Source organism: Amblyraja radiata, chromosome 4 (genome assembly GCF_010909765.2).
Source record: "Amblyraja radiata isolate CabotCenter1 chromosome 4, sAmbRad1.1.pri, whole genome shotgun sequence".
NCBI lineage: Eukaryota > Metazoa > Chordata > Chondrichthyes > Rajiformes > Rajidae > Amblyraja > Amblyraja radiata.
Window position 1 is genome coordinate 76,267,672 of NC_045959.1, and position 22,037 is coordinate 76,289,708.

Here is a 22,037-nt window from a genome sequence, read left to right on the forward strand (position 1 = left end):
GTCAGTCAGTTTAGTTTAGTTTATTTTTTAGTTTGGTTTGGAGATACAATGCGGAAACAGGCTCTTCGGCTCTCCAGGTCCACGCCGACCAGCGATCCCCGCACACTTACACTATCCTACATACACTAGGGACAATTTACAATTATATCATGCCAATTAACCTACAAACCTGTACATCTTTGGAGTGTGGGAGGAAACACGAGATCCCAGAGAAAACCCATGAAGGCCACGGGTGGAATGTACAAACTCTGTACAGGCAAGCACACATAGTCAGGATCAAACTCAGGTCCCTAGCGCTGTAAGGCAGCAACTCTACCTCTGCACCACCGTGCCACCTAGAACCGGCCGAGGAGGTGGTGAGGGTGAGGAGTGGCACAGTGGCCTGACCTGGAAGCAGCCAGGAAGGCAGCGCAAGCTGACAGTGGCGTCGGCAGCCCAGCCTGGGAGCGGCTGGGGGGGGGGGGGGAGGCAGTGTGAGCCCGGGCTGGTGTCGTCAGTCCAGCCTGGTGGTGAAGGTCGGTAGGCCCGTCCATTATAACCCAAATCCGTTATAAAGAGGTCCGTAATAACAAGGGTTTACTGTAGTTGATATACTAATGCATTTTTTAAAAATTGAAAAAATACTCCTGATTTCTCTTCCGTACTGCCTGCCATACAATACAGGTGTCACTGATAATTCCAAAATGCTGATAGCTCTTGTGGACAACTCTTTTTCCCTTTGCATTATCACAACTTTAAGATGTGGATGTTTACTCAACTGATCCAGAAACACTTCCCATCCCACATTAGAAACACATTTGTATTTGTCAAAAATCTATCAAAATAGAAAAAACTCATATCCTTTAACTCATATCCATATCAAAACTATTCCTTTATTTTACTCATGCACTAATGCAGACAAACAAACAAAAACTTAAGCATGCAATAATAGCTCATTGACCCCATTTAAAATAAGAAGCTGTGGCTGTCATTTTACATTAAACCACTGACCACTAACCCATTGTTGCAGTAGTCATTCCAGTCAACACTCTGTGGTGGGGGATTTCGGCAAACCGGGCGGACGCAGTCCATTGTTGGAGTAGCAACAGGTGCAGCTGTAGATGTTGAGTTGATTATGTTCTGAAACTCAGATTGCAAGAATCCCTGAAGCAGAAAATAACATATACTTTCAGGGTTGTCAGTCATGAAATAAAAAAAATGAAAAGTGAATTCACTGTTTTTTTCCCATTCTGTTTTCTGTTAACAAATAATCACTTTGAATAGGGTGGTGGGTGGGGATGAGAACCACAAATATCCAATTTTATTTTTAAGTAACAAAACATTTACAATACTAAGAGAATGCATGGATTATTGAATGAATGTTGATCTTTGAAGCATTGCCCATATATGATTTTCACATAGGTATCAAATGCATAGCATAAAAGATTATGAAAACTGCTTTTAAAATATTTTTTAAATTCTAGAAAATGAGTACCTGCTTGACTTATACCACATCCTGGGATCAGCTGCTTTTACATACTGCATATATTATTTAAGGTGTCTGTGATATGACTCCCCAAGTTTGTGTTGAGTGTGCAGGAGCAGAGAAAGGATTTATGATGGGAATTTGCTACTGCACAAGCAGATCTGCATCAAGCCCAAAATATGTTTAAACCTTTATTTTCCATTCCTAATTGGGCCAATTTTTCCAAAGCAATCACTTATTTCCCCAGTTTTATTTACAATTGTTGATATGCTCTAGCATAACTAGGTAATGATCCAAGTTCCACCATTTGCCAATTCAGATCACATCACTTTTCAATCTCCAAGGCCAATGGAAATTTGGGACAAATGTTTCATTTTTTAATGTCCTCATTCTACTTTTCTTTCAGTCCAATTTATCGCTCAAATCAGATGGATGGAATCAGGAATTCCAGTTGACACACCTGAATAAATTTGAATGAAACTTGTTGAATTTGTTCTGGTGACCGTGTCTTCTCAAAAGTATTAATGTAACATGTTGGGGTAATGCAATAAATCTATCCAACACATCCTAAATGTTTAATGTCATCATTGCATTGCATTTGAAAATTATGTACAAACATAATTCTAAAATAATCACTTCACTGTGCTTTGCAAGCAGCAGATTTACTAAAAGTACAATTAAATAAATACAGAATGTGCAATTTAGTCATATAGTGTAACTCAGCCACGACCTGAATATATTTTGCTCACTGGTCCACTGACTAAGACAGAAACAATTAAGCAAATAAAGGCAGTCCAGTGCAGTGTGGAATGCAAATGTCACAAATTGATAAGATGCAGGTTCATGTAGACGTGATATTAAAACGTGATGAGTTCTCGATTTCAGCAGACACTAAAAATAGCCTGACAAGAAGCAAAATAGGGCAAGTCAGAATACGAGTCACTTTGAGGTCCCTGCTCAGGATTTCTGGTTCTGGATATACTGGACAGGGAGAGGCCTGTATGAGGGTTCCTTGCTTCTCAGTATGACATGGATGATGCTTTTGGTAGGGGATAGAAAAAAAATGAATGAAAGCAAAGGCCTAAAGGGCCTATCCCACTTGGGCGTCATTTGTGTGTCACGCAGGTGGCGCATGAAGATTTTGTGAATCCCCAAATCCTGGGGCATCGCGCATCACAGCCTACGTCACCACGCAACATGCGCACATAATGCACGCCATGCGCGCATCACGCGCGCAACGTGACGTCGTGTAAATGACGCGCAAATGATGCCCAAGTGGGACAGGCCCTTAAGAAACCTTTACTCTTCTTGGAAATCATAACTAATTTTAATGCAACGTTTAGCAAGCTTCCTAATAAGATTTACTGTAAATACAGTTTGTCTCAATTCAATACTCTGGTCATCTAGATATAACTTAATAGAATTCAGAATGGAATATTTGTTTGGAATATTTAGACACATAGTGTGTCTGCATGTACTCTATAAAGCACAAGTAGGTTAGTAAACAAGTTGAGCTGAATGAACATCGAGGGAGGAGAAACTAGCTTTTTTTCTAGCTATCATTACTATTAATCTTGATAAATATAAATGCAATGATAGTTAATCTCTGGAACATACATTTGGCTCCGGCTGAAAGAGCAGGCAGCAGGTGGCCGGGTATTTTATTTAACTCTATCTATTCATGTATTGTTCTCCAAATTACTCTCCTTCATTCACACACAAAGGCACCATCTGCTTCTCTTTTATCTTCAGAGTCTCAACTAACCAAAATTCAGCCTAACACAGCTTTTTATTGGAAGTTTATGGAAAAGAAATACCACCAAAAGGCCAAAAATAACAATCCAGAGAAAACAGAACGACGGAGAAAATAGAAAAAGGGCATAATTTTACATTGAAACAATGTGGATCCCGGAAAACAAGGATACATCTTGCAATTGGACATATTTAAAGAAACATTCTATTGGTTGGAGGAAAATTTGCTTTGAACCAAATTCACTTTATGAAGTCACTAAATCCTTAAATATTTTATGTGTTGTAATGAGATGTCCTTCAACAAAAGTGACATTTCATTTCTCAAAACGGTGTTTTAGTTAAATTATATGAATAAATCCATACGTGTTCAGTTCTGTCTTGAACCTTCAATAGATTAAGGTTATGAATTTGAATTTGATCATATCTTTTGGACGAGTGCAAATTAAATTGGTGTAGTTTGTGCTCAAAGACTCCTTCTGACTAAGACAGCTGAAGTGGAATTCTGTGCCAAGTAAACAGCAATGACTATTCTCTATCAAGCATTCATGAAGTCTGATGAAAGATAAATCGAGCTGAAAGATTAATGCAAAGAAGTCTAATTACAAAATACTGGACACTTTACAGTTTGATCCTGCAGCAACAATTAACAGCTGTTTTTCTCTGATTGGTGGCATTCATGCTTAGAATTTTAAATTTCATTTTTATGTGCTAGACTGGAATCAAAAAGGGGGCCCAATGGAGATTAATTTGGTGTCAGAGGGGACATTTGCTCTGTAATTAGATTTTGCGTGCTAGCAATTTGCTCTGCTGCTGTACTAAGTCTTATGAAGCCTGCAGCAAAACAGAACACTGATCTTCATCTCTGCACTTTACTGTGAACTAATTTCATTTCCTGCCTATCTGAAGAGGTGTTTTCATCAGACATCAGGGTTTTTGTCTTCGTGGCTGATTTATTCATCAATCTCAATGTGATTTTGTTTTTCCTTACAACCTTGAAATTACATCCAAATCCACACACATCTGTTGATTACATGAGAAAATTGAAAATCTGTCTTTGTAATATCATACAAAATTTTTTCCACAAGGTTATACAGCAAGCCGACAGATATTAATGATTTCATTTTTGGAGCTTCTTTTCCTAGCAGTGAACAGAATAACAAGGAGAATTGGTTTATATGAACAAATATTTCAGCCTCGTGAATTTAATGATTTGGGATCTGTTGTACTCTTAAGCTTATTTGTAAACCTCTTTGCGATTTTTCTAAATGTTGTTCATCATTTGCTGATACGTTTTAATAATGGTATAATATATGACCTCTAAAATAAATGCCCCTGATAAAATATTTAGTATAATGCTACATTGGGCATATTGACCAACACTATGCTGCGAAGCATTCTTTATATGCTGCAATAATTATAATGATTGCAATCGTCAAGAATAATAATGAAAATTCATTGCAAATGCAAGCTTTCCATTCAGCTTTTCACAAACAAGTGTTTATATTTGTAGGACCAAGCCCTTAAGAGCAGATGACCCTAGGACTGATTTATAGCCAGGGTTTGAGAAGTTATAACTAACTTCATCACACTGAAGCAAGGAGGAAAATAAAATTAGTCATGGTTCCTGGTCATAATTGCCCTTCAATCACTGATGGAAGAATTTACAGATACATGAATGAGGTTCAATTGAAAGATTGTGTTTCCTTCTGCAATTAAACAGCTTCTATGTTTTAATAACTTGTACTTACCGAAGAAGAATAGCTATTTGGAAGAATAGACTATTATCTGAATGGTGGCCGATTAGGAAAAGGGGAGATGCAACGAGACCTGGGTGTCATGGTACACCAATCATTGAAAGTAGGCATGCAGGTGCAGCAGGCAGTGAAGAAAGCGAGTGGTATGTTAGCATTCATAGCAAAAGGATTTGAGTATAGGAGCAGGGAGGTTCTACTGCAGTTGTACAGTGCCTTGGTGAGACGTTCTAACATTTTTCACACAGAATCTGTGGAATTCTCTGCCACAGAAGGTAGTTGAGGCCAGTTCATTGGCTATATTTAAGAGGGAATTAGATGTGGCCCTTGTGGCTAAAGGGATCAGTGGGTATGGAGAGAAGGAAGGCACAGGATACTGAGTTGGATGATCAGCCATGATCATATTGAATGGCGGTGCAGGCTCGAAGGGCCGAATGGCCTACTCCTGCACCTAATTTCTATGTTTCTATGTTTCTATGAAAGGCTATCACATGATGAGCAGCACCAGGGGTCAAAAGAAAAACATATTTTTTGCAAATAAATCTTTAAAAAAAATATCAATAAGTACAAACCCTATTTTCTAAATCACTGATGAGAATGATTATCCTTGATTGGCTGGTTGATAACTGTTTTCTTACACACTAAACTTTGCAACCATTAAACTACCACAATGTGCTCAACCATTTTGCTGTCTCCAAATTGATGTAAGCCACCACCAAACATCGATAGTTCAGTAACGACAGCCTGCAATTTCATAGTTAAGGCTCAGCAAACTGATCATTTTGAGCCGTCTCACCTTTCTAATATTGACCAATACTCTAATGATACCTTAAATGCAAAGGGTTTTTTAATTTGGTTTATCCTGATTATTAAATTGCACTGACCTGCTGCATCGGTGGTGAATGCAGGGGAGGTTGAACCTGCATTGGTAGCTGGTGGTTACCTATTTGCTGAGACATGACGGAAGTTTGCTGCTGGTGAAGCTGATGCTGTTGCATTGATAGCTGGTGCAGTGGTGGGCTGATCTGAAGAGATGGAGGTGGCGAGACGGTCATATTCGCTACAGAAACAGTCACTGGCATCTGACCGTTGGGTTTGGGAGCAATACTCCGAGACAAACTTGGATGCATGGTGGATATGTGAGGGTTCATACCAGACTGTTGGTGGTAGGCACCTGAACCGAGGTACATTGGAGAAGGGGCTTGTGAGTGACCAGAAAACACTGGCTGCTTTGAATTCATTATCTGTGAAGCCTGGGATGTCTTTGTATCAATGGGCTCATTGTAACTCTGCAGAGAAATCACCAAGAATGGTTAACAATTGGCTGATTAATAATGACAAAATACAATTTGTGAATTTTCACACAGTTAAAAAGAATTTGCATTGAAAATAGCATTGAGTTCAATGTTCTGCGCGCAGTTGAAACGTGTTAATCTGCCCAACCCTATATTCCAGCAGTAAGCCTTGCACATTGCAATTCTGCAAATACAAAATCAAGTACTTCTAAATGTGATGAAGGGTTCTCTCTCTACCATCCTTTCAGGCATTGAGTTCTAAACGTGCTCTAACCTCCTGGTGGAAAACCTTTTCTGCTACTCTTTCTCCAATTAATTTAAATCTATTCTCCCTGGTTTTTGACACCTCTCCTTAGGGAGCTAGGTCATTTCCTTTTATTCTATTTATATTTCTGAATTTTGATTTTCAACATTATATAAAAACTATAAAAGGCAAAAAAATTGCGGTAAATTAAATAGAAATTGGAAGAGACCATTTACAATGCTTTACTGGTACCGCTGAACAAAACTAATCAAAATACATTTAGAAGCAACTTTCTTGAAAATGACTTATTCACGTTTGTTAGCTTTAATTTACTTTTAAACTTTTCTCATGGAATGCTTTTTAAAATTTACAACCTAGACCACGTCCACTCAACGCACAGTTGTGGGAGGGGGGGGGGGGGACCTGCGACATCACACACACATTAACCACCCCCCTTGATATTACATTAATATTATTCATTCGCTCCTTTTACCCCATCCCCGTCCTATGCATTCATGCATACCCTCCAACTCACAGGCGCGTCTAGAGAGGGAGAGGGAGGGGGGGGGGGTAGAGAGAGAGGGGGCAGAGACACAAAGAGAGGGGCACAGACACAGAGAGTGGGATAGATACACAGAGAGTGGGGAAGAGACACAGAGAGAGGGGCAGAGACACAGAGAGAGGGGCAGAGACACAGAGAGAGGGGGAGAGGGAGAGGGAGAGGGAGAGGGAGAGGGAGAGGGAGAGGGAGAGGGAGAGGGAGAGGGAGAGGGAGAGAGGGAGAGGGAGAGGGAGAGGGAGAGGGAGGAAGAGAGGGAGGAAGAGGGGGGGAAGAGTGGGGGGGGAAGAGTGAGGGGGGAAGAGTGAGGGGGAAGGGGGTGGAAAGAGGGGGTGGAGAGGGTGAGTGAGAGGGGGGGAAGGGGGGGGGAGATGGGAGGGGGACAGGGGGGAAGAGGGGGGGAAGATGGGGGGAAAAGAGGGTGGGAGAAAGAGGGGGGAGGAAGAGGGGGGAGGAAGAGGGGGGAGGAAGAGGGGGAGGAAGAGGGGGGAGGAAGAGGGGGGGAAAGGGGGGAGGGTGGGGAAGAGGGGAGGAAGAAGGGGGGGAGAATAGGTGGCGGGGAGGGAAAGAGGGGGGAACCAGGCGAAAAGGGGGGAAGGGGGTGAAGGGGGGAAAAGAGGGGGAAGAGAGGGGGGAAGAGGGGCGGGAAAAGAAGGGGGAAAGAGGGGGAGGGGGGAGAATAGGTGGCGAGGAAGAGGGGGAGGAAGAGGGAGGGGAGGAGGGGGGAGGGGTGAAGGAGTGGTGGGAAAGAGGGGGTGGAGGGGAGAAGAGGGGGGGAAGGAGAGGTGGGAAAAAGGGGGGGGAGAGGTGGGAGAGAGAGGAGAAGGGGTGGAAAGAGAGGGGTGGAAATAGGGGGGGAGGGATAGAGGGGGGGGCAGAGGGGGGGTGGAGAGAGGGGGTGGAAAGACAGGGGGTGGAAAGAGAGGGGGTGGAAAGTGAGGGGGTGGAAAGAGGCGGGAAGGGAAAGAGGGGTGGGGGTTATCTGAGTCTTTCCAAATCAACAACTAATTTTTTTGAAAGCGGTCAAAAATCTGTCAAAATTCGCGGAGTAAATAACCGTGAACTTTTAAAATTATAAAGAAATTAGTACCGGAAAAAAAAGGGGAAGTAACAAACGGGGAAAAAACGTTTTAAAACTAAAAAGCGCTGACTTTGAAATTAAATGTTTTCTTTAAGAATTAGTACAGTTAAGTGAGACACTGGAAAGTTTTTAAAGAACAAAAAATGCAACGTTTTCGTTAAACCGAAATAATGAAGTTCAATCGGATTCTTATCTTTAGAGATGTTGAAGTCAGCATTAAGCCTCGTTCATCAAAGTGATATAATGACCATTGAAAAAGTTCTGGAAAAGCAAGCCGGGAAGCTCGAGTGCTCTTGGGCACTCAGGACTTCGGGGGACCTCGGAAGCCCTCGGAAGCGCTCGGGAACTGCAGTACAGAGCCCATTTGCTAATACTTTTGTCTTTTGAAGAACTGGGGGGGGGGGAGGGGGTGAGGAGGGAGGTAGGTGGAGGGGGGTGACGTCACTCGTTGCACGTGGAACATAGAGCAGCAGGCCGCAAGGAGCAGAGTCATCAGCGAGACCATCTCGTTTATTTTCAAAGTTATTTGAAATCTTTGAACATTTCAATAAATAACTCGAGAAATAATGCATGAAATTTTCAGATAAAGTGATTTTACGGCGTAAATCTCTTTCGGAATATGTAAAAATGTCACCGTTAGTGCGTCGTGTTTTAGAGGAGATGTGGAACGCACATGAACATCGCACAAATACACACACATCCAAGATCATAGTTTTATAAGTGTAGAGATAATTGGACGACCAATGATACTATACAAAACCTAGAGGCTTTGCCAGGTTATGCATTTACAGTTGGCAAAGACTTAAAATACACAAATACAAACCAGCAGGAATATTCCAAGTAAAATATTTACCAAAAAACCCCACAAATCCCATGATTATAAGCCACTATAAACAATAAAGTGACCTGCTTATGAATTATGATATACATTTTTCCGCAATTCTCAACAGATACAGAAATGAAACAAATTGTCTTGATATTCCCTAAAATTGTAACAAGGTTGAATTTGTTCAATTTTGGAGGGGGCTTTAGAACTAAGAAAAATAGTTTTCTTGGTCCAATTTTAACACTTAAGCATACATTGAATGCAACGCAGGGGCAAAATGAAAAGTAAATCTTAGAAAATATGGTAATGAATGCATTGATGTTATTGGGCATTACCTTGGAAACCAGACTAGCTCTATAAGCTGCTAACTGTTTGAGATACTCCTTTTTGGCAGCTTCAGTCTTCTTCTTATACACCTGCAAGACAGAGTAAATCACTATTAGCAGATGAAAGCATTAGCTCTCCATAGTACAGATTGCACTAAATTATCATTCTAGCAATAAACCCTGAAAGTGTCAAATTAGATTAGCAAACATGCAAGTTTTAGTAGTCTATAGAAACCAGCGAGTTAATTTGCCTCCCTCTTGAGTCTTCCTATTTCTCAAAATTGTAAAAAAGGAATCATCTTTGAATTCTACTATCCCACAGGTAAATGACTATAATTTAACAGAAAAAAACTTTTGAAAATAATTTTTACCCCTCGTCATATTAGATTATACCTGACAATAGCAACCTGAATTTATATAGTGCCTTTGGCAAAGCAAAATGTCACAAGACATTTCACAGGAGCAGATCAAATACAATTTGATATGGAGCCACATAAGGAGTTATTAGAAAAGAGATACAAAACCGTAGTCAGAGGTAGCTAAATTTTGAATTCTGCAGCAGAAACAATGGGATTCAAACGTACATTTCAAGATCAATGTCCAGTCCTGTGGCTGTTCATCTAGTGAAATCATCACTCGAGTACATGCCCAATCCCAATTGTATGCCATTGCTTAAAGTAGAGCAAATATTGCAATTGGTGCTCCTTTACATAGGAAAATCTGAGTAAGGTTACAGTCGCAGCGGCCTCTGCAGTCCGTCTGTCTTTTTGTTGTTTTTTGTCTCGTTTGAATGTAGTTTTTATTTTATTTTTTGTGTATGTGTGTGGGTAACTGTGTGGGGGGCGGGGGGCGGTGGGTGGGGGAAACTTTTAAAATCTATCCCCTGCACGGAGAACCCGACCTTTTCTCTGTCGGGTCTCCGTTGTCGTTGGGGCCTAACACCGTGGAGCGGCCTCCAGCAGGAACGACCTAGGGCTCCAGTCGCGGAGCCTGCGGACCTACTCACCATCGCGGAGCTGGCCGAGTTCGGAGCAGGAGGAGCAGTGGTGGCGCGCTGCTGCGACCCGACCCCGGGGATTCGGAGGCTTACCGCAGGTCTGGTGGACAGTGACACCGGGAGCCCGCGGGTCCCTGCTGGGAGACCGCTTTTCGGGGCTTCCGCAACGGCGACTTCACCCGCCCGAGTTGCGGAGTTGAAGAGTACCTGGAGCGGGGCCTTACATCATCGCCCGGCGTGGCTTGGAATGGCTGCGGGACTTTGCTAGCGCCCGCCTGGGGCTCCAACAGCAAGACCCGGAGCGCGGCCTTGCATCACCCGGCGCGGCGTTAATGGCCGCGGGACATTTGCCATCGCCCGCAGGGGGCTTTGACTGACATCGGGAGGAGAATGGGAAGTGCAGGGGAGAGATAAGTCTTTGCCTTCCATCACAGCGAGGAGGAGATGCGCTGTGATGGATGTTTGTGTAAATTGTGTTGTGTCTTGGTTCTTTCTTGTGTGTATGACTGCAGAAACAACATTTCGTTTGAACCTCAATGGGGTTCAAATGACAAATAAATTGTATTGCATTGTATTGTATTATATTGTATTGTATTGTAGCAGGCATTTAATCTGTATGGATCAGTAGCAATTGTATTATTTTAAAAGCTTTAATTTGAATACAATTTGTTTGATTCATGAAGTCATTAAGTGACATAGCACAGAAATGGGCTATTCACACAATAGTGTCAACTGCAACCATTAACCATCCTTTTATATTATTCTTACACCAATTCTCTTTTAATTTGTGCCCCGCATTTTCCCACATATAAACTCCTCCCAGGTGTTACCACTCACCAACACATTGGGGGCATTTCACAATGGTAATTCATCTGTCAGCCTGCATATCTGAAGAAGACTCCTGATCCCAAAACATTGTACAGTCCATTTCCCCGCACAGATGCTGTTTGAGTTCCTCCACCAGCATGTTTTGGCTCCTGTCATTAAAGGCTTATTCCGGCCACTCAATGCATGTACTGTCTTCTCGCTCCATTTTCTGCTATTTTTGTGTCTAGAGAGCCACCCCTCAACGGTGTAACAGAAGAGGGATACTTTGGGTGTCGGGGCTCTCTGACTTCAGAAGCCTTTAGTTAAGCAATTATTGTTGCTTTTGTGTTTAAAACATATTTAAAAAACTTTGATATACTTCAAGTTTCGAGATTCCACTGTGATGTTTTTCAAGAGCATGTCTGCTCTCTTGGTGAATAAAGACATTCAATGTCTCCGAGTGATTCAGTTCACGTCGCAACTGCCAAAGGTCATGGCCTTTCCGCCCAGCGCCCATCTCCCATTGCATACCACTGAGAAAAAGATGAATAATACTTGTTTATGGATGCCTATCCATGCATTCCTTCCACAAGACAGCAAATTTACAGTCCTGGACCTCATGTTGCCCTAACCCTTTAAAAGTGTGAGATAAAGGACAATTTTATGGCATCACCAGAGTGGCTGGAGCTATAGCCTGAAGTATCTCAGGATCAGCTAAATGTAAGACTTACCAGGTATGCAAATTAGGCATGTTCAAATAGCCAAAGCAGGAGTGGTGCAGATAAAGCAGAGTAATGCCAGAAGAGATGAAGGGAAGAGACAGAAAGAGATAATGTTGACATTTGAAAAACATGAGATTTAAAGTCAAGTTATGAAGGTGGGAGAACATAGGAGAATGTGGCTAGTTGCTGACAAGGCAAGGCAGCATAGGTTTAGATGATCACTAATCTTTGAGGAAGGTTGACTAGCAGTGGGTTGCAACAGGGAAAAATAGAGAAGACAAAAACAAATATGAGGATTTTGGCAGTCGATGAGACAGAGAGGGTCCTGCACTATCCTACACTAAATGACAAATGTTCTTTCTGAACTACACTGACAGCCACTACCACAACACATTCAATAGAAGGCATTTTCTTTCATTGAATATCACTCAATTTAATATCTCCTTAAACTGATCCTTAAACATATCATTACTGTATCTGTCTGGAGCACCAATATTTCAACATTTCTTGACAACATGTGCAGTGAATCGGATTAGCTGAAAAATTGGAATCTGTGATAGTGGAGACTGACGGAGGTCAAGATGGATCGTGCACTTAGTACTTCTGGATGAAGATAGCTGCAATCATTTTTGAACATCTATTTAAAGATCTATTCACATTTAGTAATGGCATCTTTGAGCCAATTGGCTTCTTATGGCACTCCATTCAGATCTATTGAACCTGACTCATGGCACTGGTCTCCATTACAAACGTCTCTCATTATTTGCTAATAATTTTTCTCTCCACAGATTGTGTCTTTCCTATTTTGGAACTCCTATACCAAAACTACTCGAGCACCACCAAATAATATTGGAGACTGTTCTCAATCTTCATAGATTGCAGGCCAACTATGGCTGTAAAATATCTCCCAAAATCTAGTCAAATCAGAAGTGGTCATCACTTTAGGAAGAGCAGACTGACTTTAAACCATGCTTATCACTCAGGTTACTGGATCTCTCCAAGTGTACAATCTACGGCAAGGTCAGAGCTGGCAACTGACTGTAATCATGATGTGTTACCTGCATTCCACTGAATGGGAGCGGCAGAACACCCACACTGTAATTGGATATTGGGTTTAGCCCCGAGAGAATACTCATCAAAAGGCTATTGATTCCCCCTTGGACAACAGGAACAATATAAAGGCATGATGCCAGGCAATGTAGCACCAGCTCAGACAAGCAGGAGGGACAGAATGTCAGAAAATCGTCAATATGGTTTCTTGCTGTATAAGTGCTGAACAATTACATTTGGTAACCATTTTCTTTGCAGAATTGGGTCTTCTCAAATACTGAAATAAAGCAACAGCTGAGTTTGGGATTACATCTCAATGCAAAGCCCAAAGGTTTAAGGATTCGCAAGAGACTACATTAAGGATTCACAAGAGACCACAGATGCGGGTCAGGCATCATCTGTGGAGGGAATGGACAGATGACATCTCAGGTATGAAAAAGGGCCACAACCCAATAGGTCATCCGTCGATTACCTCCACAGATGCTGCCTGACCTGCTGGATTCCTCCAGCACTTTTTTTTGCTCAAAGATTTAAGCTGGGTTGGATTCGTACAAGTAGTAATCAAAATATTTTACTTTTCATTTAATGTTAGAGTGAAGGGCAAAGCACACAAACGTAAGGAAGCTTGGCTGACAAGGGAAATTGAGGAAAGGGCCTGTCCCACTTAGGCAATTTAGTTACAATCATAGCAGGTCGACAAAAAAATAGCGACTGGACCCCCCCCTATGACAATGTCTATGACAACCTACCACCTAGTCGACATCAAGCTACGGCAAGCTACCGACAACCGGCGACCCAATCGTTGCGACTTAGGACGTCCACCTAGGACAACCTACGACCACACAGGCGACAACCTACGACAATTTATGTCAACCTACGTCCACCTGCGACAAGCTACGACAACCAACGACCCTGTCGGCGACAACTGAAGACAATTCAGTCGCCGGTACCTGTCGCTGGTTAACGTAGGTTGACGTAGGTAGTCGCCAATGGAATTCACCAAAGTCAGCATCCGGCGACAACCAACGTCACCTGGTGACAACTTGCATCATCCTGGTGGCAACCTACGACAGCACCTACGACAGGAGAACACAAGCTACGTCAAGCCCACAGTCGCTGAAAAATTTTGAACATTTCAAAATCCAGCGGCGACCAGAAAAACTTTACGATTCTTTAGGCGACTTGAGTGGACTACTCAGGACCATACAGGCGTCACCCCATGACCATGTGAAAGGCCTAGTCACCTGTATTTGCCAAAAAAATTGCCTGTGGGACAGGCCCTTCAGTCAAAAAGACATATGCATGCGACAGGTATAGGTAGCTGAGAGGAGGAGTTTTGGGAACTAAGGAGTAAACTAAAAAAGAAAATCAGAAGGGCAAAAATGGGCTTGGAGATTGCTCTGGTGGGTAGCATTAAGGACAATCCCAAAAGATGTTATAAATACATAAAGGGAAAAGGGTAACTAGAGAGGGAGTGGGACCTCTCAGGAATCAAAGTGGTCACTTATGTGTGGAGCCACAGGAGATGGGCAAGGCCCTAAATGAGTAATTCTCCTCTGTATTTACTGAGGAGAAAGACAGCAGGACGGAGGAAATTGGAGCCGTCACTGGAAGTGCCTTGAGAGCAGTCAGGGTTACTGTCGAAGAAGTACTGAAGGTACTGTCGTGTTTGAAGGTAGACAAATCTCCAGGGCCTGATCTGATATATCCGAGGACATTGTGGGAAACTAGAGAGGAAAAGGAGCATGGAAGGAGCCCTGGTTGAAATTTACCAGTCGTCCTTAAATACAGGAGAGGTGCCGGAAGACTGGAGGGTTTCAAATGTTCTACCTCTTTTCAAGAAGGGCTGCAGAGAAAATGCAGGGATCTATAGGCCGGTGAGCTTAACATCTGTAGCTGGTAAGTTACTGGAGGGTATTCTGAGGGATAGGATATACATGCAGTTGGATGGGCAAGGGCTGATTAGGGATAGTCAGCATGGTTTTGTACATGGGAGGTCATGTCTCACAAATCTGATTGATTTTTTTGAAGACGTGACCAAAAAGGTTGATGAGGGCAGAGCTGTAGATGTTGTGTACATGGATTTCAGTAAAGTGTTCACCAAGGTTCCGCATGGTCGGCTGCTCGAGAAGGTTAGATCGCATGGGATCCAAGGAGAGATGGGTGAAAGGATAGCAAATTGGCTCCATGGAAGGAAGCCGAGGGTAATGGTGGAAGGTCACTTCTCAGACTGGATGCCTGTGACTAGGGGTGTGGCTCAGGGTTCGATGCTGGGCCCATTACTGTTTGCCATCTACATCAATAATTTGGATGAGAACATACATGGCACGATTAGCAAGTGTGCTGATGATACAAAAGTTAGTGGTTTTGCAGATAGTGAAGATGGTTGTGAACGATTGCAGCAGGATCTGGATCGATTGGCTAGTTGGGTGGAGGAATGGCTGATGGAATTTAATACAGAGAAGTGTGAGTTGTTGCATCTTATGACGTCAAACGAGGGCAGGACTTGCACAGTAAATGGTAGGCCTCTGGGTAGTGTTGTAGAGCAGAGGGATCTAGGAGTACAAGTGTATGGTTCCTTGAAGGTCGAGGCACAGGTAGATAAGGTGGTCAAAAAGGCTTTTGGCACGGCCTTCATCAGTCAAAATATTGAGTATAGAAGTTGGGAGGCCATGTCGTAGTTGTATAAGACGTTGGTGAAAACGCATTTAGAATATTGTGTTCAGTTCTGGGCACCATGTTATAGGAAAGATATTCAGAAAAGATTTACAAGGATGTTGCCAGGACTAGAGTGGGTGAGCTATAGGGGGAGGTTGAGTAGGCTGGGTCGCTATTCCATGGAGCGCAGGAGGATAAGGGGAAATCTTATAGAGGTATACAAAATCATGAGAGGAATAGATCGGGTAGATGCACAGAGTCTTTTGCCCAGAGTAGGACCAGAGGACATAGGTTCAAGTAACTTTTTCACACAAAGGGTGGTGAGTGTAGGAAACAAGCTGCCAGAGGAGGTAGTTGAGGCTGGGACTCTCCCATCATTTAAGAAACAGTTAGACAGGCACATGGATAGGACAGGTTTGGAGGGATATGGATCAAGCCCAGGCAAGTGGGATTAGTTTAGATGGCACATTGTTGGCCGGCATTGGCGAGTAGGGCCGAAGGGCCTGTTTCCACACTGTATCACTCTATGACTATGACTAAAAGTATTGCTGTAACTCGAAAAGCATAATAGCATTGTGCAAAAAACAGTCATTACTCACAAAAAGCTATCATTGCAATGTTGCTTGGGGCCACTGTTGGAAATGAGCAGAATGCTATAATGATATCAAGAGTAATGTTCTAATTGGGAAATGCAAGTGAACATTGTTCTGGCTAAAAATATCATGGCATTAGGTGAGCTGGGAGGGTTGGGGAAGAGTGATAGGATGTCATGGTTGTTGAAGCACTTTCTTATTAATGTAGATGAAAAACTGTACATTGGGCACCCTCCCAATGGAAGCCTACATAACATGCAGTTGCTCCTTAAATCAGAAAGATTTCCCTGGATAACCGCTTTATGTGGGGTAAATTGCTTTCACTCTGCAAAGCAGCTCTGCAACATTTAAGAGTAAAACTAATTCAGTTTGGAGATGCAGCACGGAAACAGGCCCTTCGGCCCACCAAGTCTTTAGGATGTGGAAGGAAACCAGAGCACCCAGAGAAAACACTTGCAGTCATAGGGAGAACGTGCAAAATCCACACACATGACACCTGAAGCCAGGATCGAACTCGGGTTCCTGGCGCCGTGAAAAGCCACTCGACCAGCTTCGCCACTGTGCCGCCAATTTGCAAACTATTTCACTTCTTCAGACAGAAGTGGATTGGAGTTGAAATTTAGTTGCCATTTCCTGCCATTATTCCCAGGACTTGTGACAGTGTTGTAATTAGAATGTCCTTTTGGACAGAGAGGTTGCCATAGATGCTCTTCTAAATAAGACTTAACTCGTAAGAGGAAAATGACCAAAAATATATCTATACTATTACTAAAACTCTCATCTTGACCACGTTGTAAATAAATTTGCGCAAAAACACAACCTATATCGCTATGATTTCCCGCCCATCTTACTCACTGTTCTCCTCTACTCCAAGACACCATGTTTTGCTCCGATCGATGAAATAATAGAAAAGTTATGAAGGTTTAAAAAATCGTGAGATCAGCAGATTGGTCTTCAAACCTGTCAGTCACCATGAATGTAACGCCCCTTCCGGGGCCCGGAGAATAAAGCCCCAGAGGTCGGTTGTGAGTCAGTCAGCCCACCCGGAAGACCGTGAGTGAGAGTTGAGTCCAGAACTGTGAGACTACGTTGTGAGTGACTGAATCGTGAGTCTACGCCGTGCTGAGTGAACTGTGAATCGACGACGTGCTGAGTGAACTGTGAGCCCACCAGCCGTGGCTGAGTCCAGTGGTCGCGCTCATTCCGGATGTCCCGCTCAGTCCAGAGTCACGCTCATTCCGGAAGTCCCGCTCAGTCCAGAGGTCGTATTGTGTGTGTGATGGAGGGTGTGTGTGTGTGTGTGATGGAGGGTGTGTGTGTGTGTGAGATGGAGGGTGTGTGTGTGTGTGTGTGTGTGTGTGTGTGTGTGTGTGTGTGTGTGTGTGTGTGAGATTGAGGGTGTATGTGTGTGTGATATGGAGGGTGTGTGTGTGTGAGATGGAGGTTGTGTGTGTGTGTGTGTGTGAGATGGAGGGTGTGTGTGAGTGTGTGTGTGATGGAGGGTGTGTGTGAGTGTGTGTGTGATGAAGGGTGTGTGTGAGAGAGATGGAGGGCGTGTGTGTGAGAGAGATGGAGGGTGTGTGTGTGTGTGTGTGTGTGTGTGTGTGTGTGTGTGTGTGTGTATATGTGTGATGGATGGTGTGTGTGTGTGTGAGCCCACTAGCCGTGAGTGAGTGAACTGCGAGCCCACCAGCCGTGAGTGAGTGAACTGCGAGCCCACCAGCCGTGAGTGACTGAACTGTGAGTCCACCAGCCATGAGTGACTGAACTGTGAGTCCAAGAATCCATTCGGCCCACAATGCCCATACTAGCCCTCTGGAAACCAGTCCCTTCGACCCACAACACCCATACTAGCGCTCCAGAAAGCCCCATCCCCAGCCCCACTGGCCACCAATATTGGAATTGGTGGAGAGGTGGAATATTGCGTTGAGGGACCAGCCCTCCCATGTGAGAATTGAACCCAATGGGTCCCACTTAGTCTTGTGTTAAATTATTTTGTGGGAACATGGAACTAATTTCAGAAACAATGTGCGCCACTGCCCCCTGGCTAAACACTGACCATGCCTCCTGCCAGTCATTCCACTTGTACCCTGCCTACCTTTCTGTGTGCTGGACCACCTGACATCTCCTTGGGCTGAAGTTGGTGAACTGCAGTGGGAACCTCCCGGAGCCATGTGTTAATGAAATCAGGCTCTTGGAAATGTACAGACATCCCACAGGAGGAATTGGGCAGCTAGCTCATTCACCCTGCTAACCAATCACTTGATAGTTGCATTTTCCCCTGTAGCTACATCTGATAACGATGTAAAAAATGCATCTTCAATAATGACACCAAACGAGAACAAGCCGATTAACTGCCCATTATACATCCCACAACAGGACAATCAAGCTGATGTATATTGGACATTCTCCCATTTATTTCCCTGCTCCAAGGTGATTTTGACTGTTAATGTCTGACTCCATTGTCCTGAATTGAAAAATATTCTTTTACAATGCCTACAGATTCAAAAAGTCAGATCTACTTTTATATGTTGCAAGAACGTTATCACATTTACCAAATTATTAAATAAAGCATCATGATCCCTACTTAGTCCAATACAATATTTCTTTAACACCAAATGAAATTCAGTGCTGGCAGTGAATGTGAAATGTTTATGAAACAAAATGGCTCAACATCACCGCACTACTTTGCTTTTGTGGATGAGCATGGATTTTGTCCATTTATTGCACTTGAGCGCACAAGCTCAATGTATAATGACAATATGTTTTCAATATTACATGTGTTTGGCTGTATCACAGGAAATGTAATTCTTTACAATGCTTACAACATAAGGCTTTTTAAATATATTGCAGTAATCATACATCTGATCTCAAGTAAAACGAGTCAGGAGAAATAAAAGAAGCTGTGATCCCTTGTCTGTCTGCTGTCTGAGCACCGATGAAGAGTAAATGATTTGATTGACTTGACTGGACATAATATTAATGGAATTACTGACAGCATAGAGAAAAAGACATTGGTTTCTGGGCTCAAAGGATTTGTCAGCTGCCTCTGAAGCATGATTCTAGCTCCTCACAATCTTGCTGCTCTTAATTCAGCAGGACAGGCTCATAATTAAAGCAAATTAACTATTTACAAATGCCACTAGTGCCAGGGGAAGGACAACATCAGCAGGAAGGAATGAGTGGGAAATTAAATTCTTCTCACTTCTATCAGCTCTGGCCTCATATAACATATTAGCAGTAATTTTACGAAGCAGCAAGCACAGAATAAATACCATAGGTAAAGTAATTAGTTTTTCTATTGAGTTAAACTGTTTTAGTTAAGGTTACTGAATATAAATTATGCAGCTGAAAGCAAGCATATGTTGCAGCGATCAACAGTTGCTAACATTACCTGATCATTAATTTGTGGATCAGTAAATTAATCCATTGCACTCAGCTACCTCTGCAGCTGGTTTAATAGTTTAAAAACAAAGCAAATGCTAATCACTGGCTATAACAGGATAAATGCTTTTCAATATTACTTTCATTTGATTATGTCACATGAACAATAACGAAGAGCTTTTAAATAAATTAATTGAAAAGCATGTTTTAAGAAAAGTATCAGCTAATTTGATACAACAAGCTTCAGAAAGGGGAACGTGGGATGAAACCGAAAGATATTGTATATTTTATATATAAAACAATAGAGATGGAAGATGAGGTGAGGGAGGAATGGGTAGAAGAGTAGATAGTGGAAGGGGATAAAGAGGTGAAGATGGAGGAAAGGCAGAAATGGCATTAAATATTTGAGAAAGAAATAGGTAGACGTGGATAGGCGGTGGAATCTGAGAAAGATATGCAGGCATGGAAAATAAATAAGGTTAAGTATTTTTCAAAATTGTACATTAGCAGATGTGTGTGATGGATTGGCTGCGTGAAAACATTTTTTTTAATATCAGTGTTTGTATATTTGTTTTTCTGAACAGGTTACAAGCTGGTTCAGTAAAGGATGTTTGATTTAAAATATGGATTTTCATTTGATGCTATCTGATGTTGTTGATATTATCGAAAACGTTGATGGAATACCATTGTCACGGCAATTTGATTGTTTTTTGAACTGATCCTAATGTACTTTCATGTTGCAGTAACCATTTGAAGACTAGACATTTCTTCAAATCATTTTGTGAAAGATGCACTTGATTCTCATTGATTGATTCTGTTTAATTAAGGAAATATGATGTGATAACAGCCAAATCTTACTATTTATCTGATGAACAGAGCATAAGATTTTTAAAGGATTTCAACACTTTTCAGTGTCTTATCCATGTTATATATTCAATCCTATTTATTTTATCTATTTAAAATAACTCAGTTGCATTATAACTTTTCAGAAAGGTTCTAATGTAATGGAATTATTTTGAAGTAGATAAAATAATTCTTAACACAACCATATTATTTGTGCGTATCTTAAATATGTTTTTCAGCACATAAATAGGGGCATGTTCCTGTGCTGCACTTTTCTATGTCCTATATTGAAATCCTATTTGCATTTACATACGTATCATGTAAAGTGCTCAACCGCATTACAATGGTTTATTGCATCTCGTTGATGTGGAAGAAGACATCAAATAATGATTTAAATTGAACAGATTGTTTGTTGACTTAACTTGTTAACCTTTGATATCAACAGAAAGCCTCACTCGTACAATCGCAAATTGTAAAGTTAGGGGAAACAACATTGCAACCTCACCTCTGATAGACACAAAAAACTGGAGTAACTCAGTGGGTCAGACAGCATCTCTGGGGAAAAGGATAGATGACATTTCGAATCGAGGGTCTGAAGAAGGGTGTCAACCATTTCTTTTTCTCCAGAAATGCTGCATGACCCGCTGAGTTACTCCAGCTTTTTTGTCTATCTTCGGTTAAAACCAGCATCTGCAGTTCTTTCCTACACAACCTTACCTCTGAGTTTGCCAGCTCTAGATTCTAATTTTCTTTGCATAAATTCTAGTACATTGAAATAGAGTCGTACTACATATCAGCTGTTTGAATCATTGTTCGCATTACTTGGCTTACTGTGTAAGTCAAGTTGCTTCAAATCCATGGAACATCCCATCTTGGCACAAGATGGATCTGCCCAAAGCTTCACCACTGCGTCTGCAGGGTGCAGGCTTGTAACAGATGCTGAGCTCCAAACTGGCCTATCTTCAGTGTGCACCTTCCCCAGTATAAATGCTGGTGGAATTCACAAAATTGTGCTTTTCCTTTGGACACAATGCAGAATCCAATGCTGCTATGCATCTGGGAAGGATCTTGGAGCAAGTTTACATTCATGTTAGCATTTTGCTATTTTCACTGATGAGTCCTCCCAGGGGGAACAGGAATTATTGTTTTATGTCCCAAGAAATGTTCAGATTGTGGGTACCCAGACAGTTCCTGCAGATACCATTTCCTCTCCTTGATCACCTTGTAAAAATATAAGAGAAGATTTGCTACCTCCCTGGAAACTGGCACCAATCATAAATTCAGCATAATCAGATTCCACTACTTTTTAAAATAAATTATAGGAGAATACCAGAAATGTCATGGAATGCATGATCACTATTTTACATCCACGATGATGTGACAATGAGGCAAAAACACAATAATATTACTATACTTCCTAACACATAAATAACTGGAAAAAAAACAAAACCCAAAATTATGATTCAAAAAGTTCAAAACATTTCTACTTCTGCTAATATACCACCTGTACACAGTAAAGGGCCTGTCCCACGTCGCGGTTTTTTCAGCGACTGCGAACCTCAGTGCCTGACGCACTAAAAACCGTCAAATTGTAACGCACTCCGCGTCACCGACATGTCAAGCACGTCACCCGCCTTCACACTACACCAAAGTACAATAATCACATTGTAAATGAACACCTGCT

At 42.2% G+C, this 22,037-nt stretch overlaps 1 protein-coding gene across 4 annotated transcripts in view; it reads right to left on the minus strand.

Annotated features, from left to right (window-relative positions):
• The window catches only part of tox (thymocyte selection associated high mobility group box), a 229,064-nt gene that overhangs the window by 13,566 nt on the left and 193,461 nt on the right, over positions 1-22,037 (minus strand). For all 4 annotated transcript variants that reach the window (XM_033019775.1, XM_033019774.1, XM_033019773.1 and 1 more), the window contains 3 exons: positions 9,309-9,389; positions 5,853-6,257; positions 998-1,143 (listed from right to left, as the gene is read on the minus strand). In XM_033019775.1, the coding sequence (XP_032875666.1) occupies positions 998-1,143; positions 5,853-6,257; positions 9,309-9,389 (632 nt within the window). The remainder of the gene's footprint in view (positions 1-997; positions 1,144-5,852; positions 6,258-9,308; positions 9,390-22,037) is intronic.